This window comes from Phascolarctos cinereus, unplaced genomic scaffold, assembly GCF_003287225.1.
Source record: "Phascolarctos cinereus isolate Bilbo 61053 unplaced genomic scaffold, phaCin_HiC Scaffold_726;HRSCAF=1367, whole genome shotgun sequence".
Lineage (NCBI taxonomy): Eukaryota > Metazoa > Chordata > Mammalia > Diprotodontia > Phascolarctidae > Phascolarctos > Phascolarctos cinereus.
Window position 1 is genome coordinate 338,856,457 of NW_027556098.1, and position 13,421 is coordinate 338,869,877.

Sequence of the window (13,421 nt, forward strand, 5' to 3'; positions counted from 1 at the left end):
CAAAAAACAAAACCAAAAAAAAGTAACTACCTTGGACTCTACACTTTTCTTTCCCAAAGTTCATGGTTTATTAATCTACATTATCTTTTTAATCTTTATTATCTATCTTCATTCTCATTTAAAAATGCATGTGTGTAAAATTTAGTCTTGTCACCAAACAAGTAAAAAGTTTAATAAGAGTAAAAAAAAAAAAGGTATAGGTGCTGCCCTAATGGAACTTATAAAAAATTAAATGACAGACTACACATATTTTAACAAGTCAATGTGTTGAATATATATCACATTAACTCATCTCAGTAGACAAATTTATACTTATGTAGATGAGTTTCCTTTGGAATTTACAAAGGGTATCTCTGAATTAAACAACTGTCCAATGAGAGGCTCTTAAAGTGCACGATCAGAAAATGGAACCTGATTAAAAAGGCAGACAGAAGAGAACTCATACTACCTCTCAGAATCTCAATTTTCTTATCTGAAAATAAGCATGTTGAATCAGATGATCACTAAGATCCCTTCCAACTCTAAAAACTTATGATTCTAACTTGGCTTCATTATACCACTTTTTAAATTCAAAACATCACAAAATGAAATTAAATGCTGAAATCACAATAATAACATGACTTTTTTTTTTAACAAGACTTGAAAATACTGCTGTGGACTTAGAAAAAGGAGGAATATTTACAGGAAGCAAATTTGGGCTTAGTATAAGAAGGAATTTCCTAACAATCAAAGCTGTCCAAAAATCTAACGACTGACTTAAAAGACAGGGACTCCCTGTCACTGGAGAAGTAAAAGTAGTAGCTGTATGTTTATTTATTGGTGAGATTATGGAAGGGATTCCTGCTTCAGATATAGGTTGGACAAGATGATTTTCTTAAGGTCTCTTTCAATTCTGAGATTCTGAGAACAACTGGCAGATAGTAATGAAGGTCTATGTCAGCCAAGAAAGACACAAAGGATCCAAGGGACAAAATAAGACACGATTAAGGAGGAACATCAGCAGGCTATCCCAGGGATATGAGACAGTCTGAGTAAAGGTACAGAATCAACTAAGAGTGTACTGATGCAAATCTAACTGAACCAGAGGATCCTGCTAGTTCAGGGAAAGAATAAATTAGATGGGATTCATTCAACATAAGATCATTAAGAAGACTTTTGTGTAAGGTGGTGTGCTAGTCAATGAGGATACCGAGCCAATGATGAAGATCACAATGTATTCATATCTGTGAGACTCTTGTCTATGTTCTCCAGAAAGTTCCCCACAGGGAGTCCATTCAATGCTCGAGGGGACTTCCTTGATTTCTGAGAACATCAATGGATAGAAGTGGAGCATGTGGACTGTCCAGTGGTTATCAGTTATTTTGGAGAAATAACCAGATGTCTTTTTGAATCATCATCTTTACCAATGATGTCCTTTACTCCAGTTCTTCAAAGTTCTTTATTTGTTATCTGTTGCTGATATGTAGATTTTATAGGACACAGATCCTGCTTTAAAGGAGCTTGTATTCTAAACTGGGTTAAAGGCAGGTAACAATAACCAAGCAAAGATAATAACCAAGGTGAGCTAAGTGCAAAGGGGAAGGTCAGGAAAGGCTTTCAGAAAAAGGTAATACTTGAGTTGACCTTAAAGAGAAGTTTACTATACTGAAATTTGGGGGATGCCTATTTCAGAAATTAATATGAGTAAAGTACAGAAATGGGATGAATTGAAGACAGACCATAACCCTGTTTCCCTGGAACATAAACTATACTAAGTAAAGCAGTAGTAAGAAATAAGACCAAAAAGGTAAGTTGGACCAGACTATGGAAGACCTTGAATACCAGTATCAGCTTTTTTGTTAGGCAACAGAAAATCATTGAGGCTGGGAAGTATGGTATAGTGAAAGGGAAAAGAAATGGACTGAGTAAGAAGTCTCGCATTCAAGTTCTAGCTTTGCTACTTTATTGAGAGATATTAGAAAAGTCACTTTATTTCTCTGGGGTGTATAGTTCCTTCACATTTAATACAAAAGGGTTGGATTAGATGGTCTTTAAACTCTAACATTCTGTTTTTGAACAATGGAAAGATACAACGATTCCAGTACCAATGTAAAGGCTAGAATGTACAGCGGGAAGAGACTGGACACAGAAAAACAAGTCAGGAGTCTTGTAAGAGGTCTAGGGAAGAACAGATGAGAGTCTAAACCAGTGTGAGAACAGAGAAAACAGGGACAAATTTGTTGGAAAACTCTTAAAATTCTAAACTGTTTTATTTTTATTTAGAGGGTGACTCAGAGCCACCATAGGGATCTAAGTAACATTATGAGAAGATCCTTTTAAAGGTAGAAACAAATGCCACTGCTATTACAAGTGTGGAAATGAAAGCAGAAGGGTTAGGTGATTATCACAAAGTTACAGTTTAGGCAACCCCAACACAAAAATAGCTTTTGCTCATTTGGGAAGAGGCTTTGCAGAGAGTTAAATATGTGCATGCACAATTATTTACAAACATGCTAATATTTATTAACTAACAAACAGTACAATGCTGATTTGCTGGATACTTTCATTTTCTCAAGAAAATGATTTTCAACCATGTTTAATGTAGAGTTCAAATTTCAATTTAAAGGACTCATACTAAAATGTATTTAATGCCTGAAGATCTCCTTCCTGGTTTCTCCAAAGAAACCTTTCTAATCTACTACTTGCTATGAGTGATACCATTCTCATTCCTAACTTTAGCAAGAAAATCATGGGATCACAGATTAAGAGCTGGAAAGGAATTAAGAAATTATAGATAAGGAAATAGAGGTCAGGGAGATTACATAATTTGACCAAGGTCACATAGACAGTAAATAATAAAATTAGGATCCAAACCCAGGTCTGACAACAAATCCATTCTTTTTTTTTTTTTTGGCTAGGCAATGGGGTTAAGTAACTTGCCCAGAGTCACACAGCTAGTAAGTGTTATGTGTCTGAAGCTGGATTTGAACTCAGGTCCTCCTGAATCCAGGGCCGCTGCTCTTTCCACTGCGTCACCTAGGTGCCCTGCACCAAATCCACTCTTTCCACTGCACACCTTACCAATGATCTTTAACTCTTCTCTCCCTTCATTACACATCCATATGTATACCTATGCATCTGCATATACACAGATGCATACATATATGAATGCATCATCGTGTAAATTCTACCTCCAGGCTCTCATCTCCATCCCCTCCTCTCTATTACTACCGCTACCATCATAGCAAACGACCTCATTGTCACATGCCCTGTCTCTTCCAGTAGCCTCCTAACCAGTCTTCCTGTCTCTGTTCTGTCCTCTAATCCCTCATTCACACTGCTGCCTGATTAATCTTCTTTATTTAGAGATTTGGTCATATTACTCCCCTGCTCAAAATTCTGCAGTAGTTCTCTATTACCTACTAAATAATCTTTCAGTGTGCAGCGCAGTGGTGTTAAAAAAGAAACAGATCCCCCGCAGACTGCATACTGACTTAGAAAACCACAAATTAACATTATATTGTATTTTTACTTATTTTGTTAAACATTTCTCAATTACATTTTAATCTAGTTCAGGACTCTAAACTGTTATGCCACTTGCAGCCATGAGCCCTAAATTTGGCACCTCTGGTATAGAAGACAGAGTGCTAGACTTAAGTCAAGACAAACTGTGTTTAAATCCTGCAACATTACCACTTACTAGTTCCTGTAAGTAATGAGTCACTCAACATCTATGATGTTTGTAAAATGAAGAGAATAGGGGATGAGGACCTACATGTCATTTCCCACCTGTCTGTATTACCTGGGAACTTCACCATGCCCAAGGAAGTTTATCACTGAGAAAAAACCTCATCATCTTGCAAGATCCAAATAGCCTTGGTTACTCACACCTCATCAAACCCTCTGCTCCTCTGATTGGAAAGCTGAACCATGACTCCAAACCCTTTATTTAAGGAGGGAACTGGGGACTCATTTCCCACTAGGCTCCACTACTTTGGGACTTCTCTGATTTTTCCACCATGCCAATATATAGAGGACCTTCTCCTTCTCCCACTTTCCAGCTTTCTTTGTCTTCTCCCTTTAGATTGTAAGCTTCTTGGGGGCAGAGACTGCCTTTCTTGTGCTTAGTTCAGTACCTAGCAGTCACAGGTACTCAATACATATTTAGTGACTACTGACTACAGCTAAAAGTGATGTCAGCACTCCTGTATTACAATGCTCTTCATCTTACAGATGAGAAATGAAGAGATGAGACCCAGAAAGTTTAAGGGACTTGCCTTAATGTCATAAAGGTATGAATTAGCAGAGCTAGGGATCAAACTCAGGTACTGTGACTCCAAATTCATTCTTTCCACTGCATGATGCTGCCCCCTCTGAAGTAGCTACCTCATAGGGTCGTTGGTTGGTTCAAATGAAATCGTGCATGTAAAGCTCTTTGAAAAGTTTACTATCTGAATTCCTCTCTTCATCAACAGATCTCCAAATAATTGATTAGAGAAATGCAAATCAAAACAACTCTGAGGCACCATATCACACCTATCAGATTGGCCAACATGACAAAACAGGAAAATAATAAATGCTGGAGAAGATGTGGGAAAACTGGAATACTAATACATTGTTGGTGGAATTGTGAAATGATCCAACTATTTTGGAGAGCAGTTTGGAACTATGCCCAAAGGACTATAAAAATGTGCATACCGGGGCAGCTGACGGTGCAGTGGACAGAGCACTGGCCTTGGAGTCAGGAGGACCTGAGTCCAAATCTGGCCTCAGATAACTTGACACTTTCTAGCTGTGTGACCCTGAACAAGTCACTTAACTCCGACTGCCTCATCAAAAAGCAAAAAAAAAAAAGTGCATGCCCTTTGACCCAGCAATAGCACTTCTAGGGCTGTATCTCAAAGAGATCATAAAAATGGGAAAAGGACCCAACTGTAAAAAATATTTATAGCAGCTCTTTTTGTGGTGGCAAAGAATTGGGAATTGAGGGGATGCCCATCAATTGGGGAATGGTGAAACAAGCTGTGGTATATGAATGTAATGGAATACTATTGTGCTATAAGAAATGATGAGCAGGGGGACTTCAGAAAAACCTGGAAAAACTTGTATGGACTGATGCTGAGTGAAGCGAGCAGAACCAGGAGAACACTGCATACAGTAACAGCTACGCTGTGCGATGACTAACGTTGACAGACTTAGCTCTCTTCTCAGCAATGCAAGGATCTAAGACATCTCCAAAGGTCTCATGATGGAAAATACTATCCATATGCATCGAAAGGATTATGGAGTTTGAATACAGATCGAAGCATCTTTTCTCTTCTGTTTTGTTTTGTTTCCTCTTTCTGGTGTTCCTCCTATTAGTTCTGGTTCTTCTTTGCAGCTAATGTGGAAATATGTTTAATAGGAATGTATAGCCTACATCAGACAGCGTGCTTTGTTGGGGAGTGAGGGGGAGAAAAATTTTAAACTCAAAAACTTATGGAAGTGATTGTTGATAAATCAAAATGAATTAATTTAAAAAAAAGAGAGAGCTCCAACTACTCTATACCTGAGGTATCAAACCCAAATAGAGATGCCAACAACCGCATGTCAACTTGGAAAATCATAAACTAACATTATCTATGTTGTGTTGCATTTTTATTCATTTTGTTAATCATTCCCAATAACATTTTACTCTAATGGTTCAGCCTCACTTGGGATTTTGCTGACCATTTGTTCCTTAGGCCACAAATTTGACTGACATATCTTATTCGACACTCTTTTCAACTGGAATAATCACCATCACACCCTACCTCACTTTCTTGGTTCTGTGACTTTGATTATAAAACAAAGTCTTTACTGACTAGAACACCCATGAAACAAGCCTACTAAAATCCTACCCATCTTGTAAAGCTCAGATCAAAGGCTACCTCTTCCATGAAGGCTTCTTTGAACCCCTTCTGAGTAAGGTTATCTCCTCCTTAGTCCTCAGAGCCCTTCTAAAAAATTTTTTAATTAATTAATCTTTAGTTTTCAACAATCACTTCCATAAGCTTTTGAGTTTCAAATTTTCTCCCCCTCCCCCAAGAAGGCATGCAATCTGATATAGGCTCTACATATACATTCCCAGTAAATATATTTCCACATTAGTCATGTTGCAAAGAAGAACCAGAACCAATAGGGGGAACCACAAGAAAGAAAAAACAAAACAGAAGAAAAAAAAGAGCAAATAATATGCTTCAATCTGCATTCAAACTCCATAGTTCTTTCTCTGGATGTCAGTAGCATTTTCCATCATGAGTCTTCTGGAGATGTCTTAGATTCTTGCATTGCTGAGAAGAGCTAAGTCTATCAAAGTCAGTCATTGCACAATGTGGCTGTTACTGTGTACTGTGTACAATGTTCTCCTGGTTCTGCTCACTTCACTCAGCATCAGTCCATACAAGTTTTTCCAGGTTTTTCTGAAGTCCACCTGCTCATCATTTATTATAGCATACAGAGACCTCTTTTTTGTATCCCTTATGAGATGCCATAAGATAATAACTCAAATTTATATAGTGTTTTATGGTTTACAAAGTTATTGGTATGTATCAGAACTCATCTATGAGACTATAATTTCTATGAGGACAAGGATTCCTTATCTAAACTTTGCATCTCCTCCCTCACCTAGCACAATAATCTGTCCATACAAAATACTTAAGTTGTTTGAACTGAAACAAATGTGTATGTACATAAGCAAATATTTTACATCTATATAAGTACACACACACACACACACACACACACACACACACACACACACACACACAGACTCACAGTAAAGCCTACAACAAATGCCTCGTCCAGCTCCTACACATCACCAGGTCTCAAAATTTTTTTTCTTGAAGACTTCCTCCATAGCAGCAACCAATTCTAAAACTTATCATTACATTCTTTCTTGCCCACTGTTCTGTTCATGTCACCCCTTTCTTAGAATTTTGAAATTAATCAATCAACAAGCATTTATTAAATAACTACTCTATGCAAGGCATACTGCTAGATGCTAGGTATACAGAGACAAAAAAGCAAACAAAAAACCCACCAACAATTCCTGTACCCGAGGACATTACATTCTATTAGGGGCTATATGTGTTTATAGAGAGGTAAATAAAAGATGGGCAGCTTAGGTGGTACAATGGATAGAGTGCTAGGCCTAGAGTAGGAAGACTCATTTTCCTGAGTTCAAATCTGGCCTCAGAAGCTTATTAGCTGGGTGACCCTAGGCAAATCACTTAACTTTGTTTGCCCTGGTTTCCTCAATTGTAAAATGACTTGGAGAAGTATCTTGCCAAGAAAACCCCAAATGGGGTCATGAAGAGTCCAACAAGACTGACATGCCTTAACAAATAAAGGATATAATTTAAAAGATACAAAGTGATGGGGAGGGGAAAAGAGTGGAAGACTAACAACTGAGGAAGTCGGGAAAGGGATGAACTTGGGATGATTCTTTAAAGAGTTCCAAAAGGCAGAGGAAAACAGGAAGAACATTCCAGGCATGGAAGATGTGTGTAAAAGTACGGAGACAAGAAAATGAATATCATAGAGCCCATTCTGGCTGAAGCATGTGTGAGTGAGAATTTGTGGGTAATTAGCCTAGAAAGATAGGCTGAAGCCATAAAGGGCTTTAAATGCTAAACAGAAGACTATATACCTACAGCAACTCCTTTAAGAACCTCCTACTAAAACACAGCTCCAAGCCCTGTATAATACCCATCCTCAAGTTACCCACAAGATTCCTTCCCATCTCCATTATTTTTTGTTCTTCCATTCTAATTTGTTTGAATCTGTGTTAAATCAATGCCTTTTAATATATTCCTTCTAAGCTTGTAAAGTCCGCTCTCAAAAATGCACCAAGCTTCTTCTCGTCCCTCCAAAGACCTATTAGAATTCTTTTTCTATGAAGCCATTCCTGACTGGATAGATATGAAACGTTCCCCTAAAGCTCACCTCATACTCAATCCTACAAATGTATACTTGTGGGAAACTGTATTTTATTTCTGATGGTCCCTTCTGTCTTATTCACAAAATTTTTATTATGTTTGATTTTTTTGTATATGTCTACCTAACTATTCTCTGTTCTGTATTATAAACTCCTAAAAAGAAGGAATGGCAGTTAAAATCAATTTGCATAGTACCCAGCACTTTGTGCATAAAATTACTTATTTTCCCCATGTACATAGTACATGACTATGATAACTATATGTCTTGGTGTGGTTTAAAGAACAGACCAACAGTAAGTAATCAAAAGCCCTATATTCTAGCCTTGTTTTGTCACAGACTAATATGATTTGAGGTTTGAGGGTGGAGAAGGGGTTGTCTTACAACCTTGGACAAAAATAAATAAATGAGCGAAAAACAATTATCTAAACACTAGTGTCAAGCACTTTGATAGGATCTTGGGGATACAAATAAAAAAGCCAGATGGTTCTTCCCCTCAAGAAATGCATATCCTAATGTAGAAAGATAACATATGATATATGTGTGTATACACACACATATATCATATACGTTATCTTTCTATACATATGCATACATATATACAGGAGTTACAGCCATGGAAATGAGTTTTGGTCTGTGGAGACACTGGGCTGTCAATTCTCACAATCCATAAGCAATAACAGTACTGACTGAGGAGAGAAAGGTCTCTGGAGATCTGGCCTGGAAAGTACTGTTCCAGCTGGTGGAGGTGGGAGAAAAGGGGGCATAGCAGCATGGCAAAAGGCAAGATGTTGGGCAGTGGATGGCCTTTCTATGCCCACCCAACCTTGCCAATTTGTAAAATGAAGGATAATTACTGTTCTTCCTGAAATATCTTTTTAGGTCAGAAAATCTACCACTACTCATTCTTTAAGATACTCATGAAAGCATATAACTGCTTATATTTAAAAGACAGAAATTGATGTCAGGAGCAGCCAACATTTGATGTATATTTATTACGCGTATGGAATAAAAGTACTGAATGCCACAGGGTTACTGAAACAAAGAAAAGGGGAAGGAGGGGGAGGAATCATAAAAGACAAAACTCTAAGAAGCATCCTAGGGACCCAGGGTGTAAGATAAATTTACCATATCTTCTGAGGGAACATGGCTAATTTTGCTTTTCCACATTTTCTAATATAGGAAGGCTGCAGCAGGTGGAAGGCCTTGGTTGCAAATGGTGCTTCACTGTATCCAAGACACTAGACTCAATCACTGAGTAGACCAGGAGCAGGCAATTTCCAGCTTTCTGAATTTCATTTTTTATGGGTCTTAGATTCAGGGCAGGTGTCTGCTGGGAATTACAGTAAAGGCTAGGACATACTCATGCAGAGAAGTCTCAGTTTTCTCTTTCATAAAATGAGATCTCCACAGTAATCAGTTATTTTCAAAATAATATATTCTGAAATGCCTCCGGATTTTGTCAGTGTAAGTCTGCTTTTGAGAGCTACAATGTGTGTTTACTCATTATAAAAGACAAGTAACAAGGATGTTTCCCTTATGGTAAAGTTATTTGGATTAATTTTCATTTGCAAAACGTACAGAATCCTTAGCATATTATTTCAAACCTACAAATCATATCCTTCGAAAGAGGATGGGGATGGGATTGCAGCAGGCTGTGGGTTCAAAACACTGTGTGTGTGTGTGTGTGTACACCTACGTACACATATCTCGACCAAAGGGTACTGATTAAGTTTGTACATTCCGCTTACATGCTTTAAATAGCTGCACAGAGACCCCTAGCGCTGCTTAGGATAAGCTGAGTTTGAAAGTAGTACCTCTCATGTCACCTTAATGAAACAATGGCAACACACGAATGGCAGTACACTGAGTGACCCACACAACGTTTACAATTTTGCCACAAAAATAATCACTCGACTACCTTATAGTGGGAGCCGGAGGTGAAAGGGTGGAAATGCCTTGACAACATTCCAATAAAAATACTTCCCAGAAATGATCGATCGGATCATGCACACATCATATACTCCAAGGAATGTAAAGGAAATCAGGAGGAAGGAATGGAAAGGACACCCCCGCCTTTTTTTTCCTCCCAGAGCAAGAACACAATAGATCACAAACTATTGTCTGCCCCGCATCCTGATCCAAATGCCAAGCGAGAGGGGAGTGGGAGCTGAAAGAATATCCCACGGTTAGCAGGGGGATTAGCAAGAGACAAGGAAAATGGTCCTGGCGCATCCCTCCCCCCCCCTCCGCCCCCCGGCGTGAGGCGGTTACCCGGCCTTGCCCCACGCCGAGCCCGAGGCTTGGGCCGCCGCCGCCCCCCCCCCGGGCCCTCACAGCTCCCCCGGGCCGAAGCCCCATGTGGAGCCGCTCCCGCTGCGCAGCGAGAAGCCGGCCCCTCCTGCGCCCGGCGGGCGTGCGGGGCTGAGGCGGCCCGGCCGGCGCAGGGAGCCCGCCAGGAAAGGCGAGGAGAAGGGGGGGAGGGGGAGGAGGAGGAGGAGGAGGGGAGGAGGCGGCGGCGGCATCCCCCGCTCGCTCTCGCCGGCCGGCCCCCGGCGGCGCCTCGCAGCCGCACATCCCTCGCTCGCCTCCACCAGGCCGCGCCCGCATGACGGAGGAGAAAAACCCCAAGGCTCTTCCCTCGTCTCCCCCGCCAGCCGGTGCCTCCGCGAGGTGGGGAGGAGGAGCGGGGCCGCGGCGGCTTCGACCCCTCACCCAACCCCCGCTCAGCTCCGCTCCCCTCGCCGCCCCGCGCTCCTCCCCGCCCCGCCGCCTGGTGAGGAGAAGGAGGAGGAGGCGGCGGCGGCCGCCAACTCCACACGGCGAACCGGCGAGAACCAGTCCCGCCGCCGGTTGCGGGCGGCCAGGCCCCGGCCCCTCGGCCGGCGGCGGCGGCGCGACACTCACCTCCACATCGCGGCCCTTGTTCTTGAAGCTCTTGATGCGGTGGTTCTCCAAGCCGGCGTTTTCGGCCATGGCTCTGCGCTGCTCCGGCGGCGGCTACTCCTCTTGCTGCGGCGGCGGCGAGTCTCCGGCGCGGGAGGGGGAGGGCTGGGGTTGGGGGAAGGGTGAGAGAGGGAGGGAGAGCCGGGGAGGGGAAACGTTCCGTGACGCCTCTGAACGCTAGGGGAGGCGTGGGGCCGATAGCGAGGTGGGGGTGGGGCGGGGGGCGGGAGAGAAGGGGAGGAGGGAATCTAGGAGGGGCACGCGCAGGGAAAGGGCTCCGGCCCATGTGACACCCGGATGAAAACGCTACAGCCGGCGGCTTGGGCTGCGAAGTGCGCGGGTTCTTGAGGTGACACACCAGAGCAAACCTCCCACTTCCCCTCGCCGCCTCGGGGCCGCAGTTTATTTGCATAAAATGGAGCTGGGCCCAACGGCTTTTCCTTCTGGCACGCCGGAGTGAAGGCGGAGAACTACAGTTCCCGGCATGCCCGGCTCTAAGCGAGGGTTATATTTCACCGCGGTGGAGAGAAAGTGGTGTATGCCGGAATCCCTAGGCGCGGGGCGGTTGGCGGAGACGGCGCGCGCTCCTTGCCCGCCCTCGGGTCTCCACCCCAGGGGACGCCTCAGGGAGGGGCTTCCTGGGAAGTGCGCCTTGCGGTCCTAGGCTTCAGTCCAGTAAGCGTAAAGTGAATGGGATTTCTCTGCTGGGCAGTATATAAGGAGGGCCCTGCTTCGTGTACCGTACCCGTTGCACCCACACACCCCTCCTGCCTTCCCACAAACACATACATGCACCCCTAGGGAGAGCGAGGACGATTCGTACAGGTGACCCTGACTTTCTCCTGCCTTTTAACCAAATATTTGTCATTTTGTCCACTTCCTAACCCCTACCCCCAAACAAGCCTTCTGAGCCTTGGATAACTGCTTCAAACTGTATGGAGAGATCAGGAGAATTTTAGTATCATTTGCCATAGGAATTGTCTTTTGCCTCTTTTGGTATCCCTGGCTGTCAGCACAGTGCCTAGCATATAGTTGGTGCTTAATAAATGTTTATCATATTGAATTGAACTGGTAGGGAGAGACTTCCAGAAGGGGATCTACTGAATTCATTCCCCCTGGACAGAGGGAAAGGGTGTATTGGCCGAAGGAGTAGCACAAAACCAAGTCAAGGAGACTGACAGTGTGGGTTTCCTTAGACCATAGAGGAAAGAGGATTTTACCAGTTCATGGACTCAGCTGGAAGGAACCCATGTGATCCTGCCCCCTCATTTTACAGATAAGGCAGTTAAAAGACGGGTTCAAGGACAGAGTTGGAAAGAAAGTGATTGAGAATCACAAGATTAAAAGATATACCTGGAGAAGTGATTAGACAACCTGATAACTTCTAGGAGGCACATCTTACGGAGTGAAATGACTATTTTGTTAGGGAAATTGGGGTGAGGTAAGGGGTGGCTGAAAATTATTTTAAATAGTGTAAGAAGTTAAGTGAAGTCTACGGGATTTTGAAGGAAAATGTGTCCTACCTGTAGCTAAGGATTCAAGGACCCCCCCCCCCAAACTGACGGTTCAGTCTTTGGGGCCTCCCTCAAAAGAAATCAATTTCCCTTTCAGCTCATTATTGCCACTGCCTAGTTTCCTCTGAGAAATCTCTGAATATAGCTTTTCTATAATTAATGTCTAGATTTCCACAAGTGCAAGTAACAGGGTCCCCAATTCCCTTAAAAGTCCTGGAAATAACAAATTCTTGTCAGAATAGAGGCCAACCCCCACAGAAAATATAGAAGGCAAAAAAAAAAAAGACTGTCAGAGAAAACTCATAATTATAACACTCACAGTAATCCTTACAGTAATTCCCTATATTCTGAAATTCTCTTTTCTGATAGGTCCACTCTGGTCTGTAGTCAATGATCTTTTGCTAGTCACACCCAATATTGAGATCTGCCAAGAGGACGGCCACTATCTACATGCCAGAAGCCACAAAGCCTCCAGATGAAAGGTACAATGTTGCCTCCCACAGGTCAAGTATCTTGGTGTCCTTTTGTCTGCAGCTCTTGCTCTGTCTCTCTGCCCCCAGATTATGAAGCAGCTCCATGCCATTCTGGGAATAGCAAGACTACTGTCATCAGTAGAGTGCATCCTTTGGTGAGATTATTAAACCCTTAGCCTCTCTAACCAAATACTGTTTCAGATTGGACCAGAACACCTTACTGTCCTTGCAGACCTCAAGAGAGCATGGTTATCAGCTCTAGCCTTGGGACTTTGAAATTATAGTAAGCCCCTTTTCTCTTTTTGTTCTTGAGTAAAGAGGGGTGGCTTCTGGGGTCCTTAATCCCTCGTGCCCTCTCTTAGTCATATCATTCTGCACAGCTGGTGCTCCAGCCACAGCAGGCTATGACTGCCACCTTCCTTTTAGTAGAAAGGCATGTGATTTGGTATTAGGAGCTCCATTTGTAATATTTCATGAGGCAGAGGCTCTCTTGTTGAGCCCTTGAACTCAAGCCTTTTCAGATCAGAGACTTGCTACGTATGAAGTGACTTTA

At 42.5% G+C, this 13,421-nt stretch overlaps 1 protein-coding gene across 1 annotated transcript in view; it reads right to left on the minus strand.

Annotated features, from left to right (window-relative positions):
* The window catches only part of KPNA3 (karyopherin subunit alpha 3), a 109,573-nt gene extending 98,509 nt beyond the window's left edge, over positions 1–11,064 (minus strand). The window contains exon 1 of the mRNA XM_020993701.2: positions 10,843–11,064. Coding sequence (XP_020849360.1) covers positions 10,843–10,911 — 69 coding nt within the window. The 5' untranslated portion in view covers positions 10,912–11,064. The remainder of the gene's footprint in view (positions 1–10,842) is intronic.
* Positions 11,065–13,421: the final 2,357 nt, after the last annotated feature.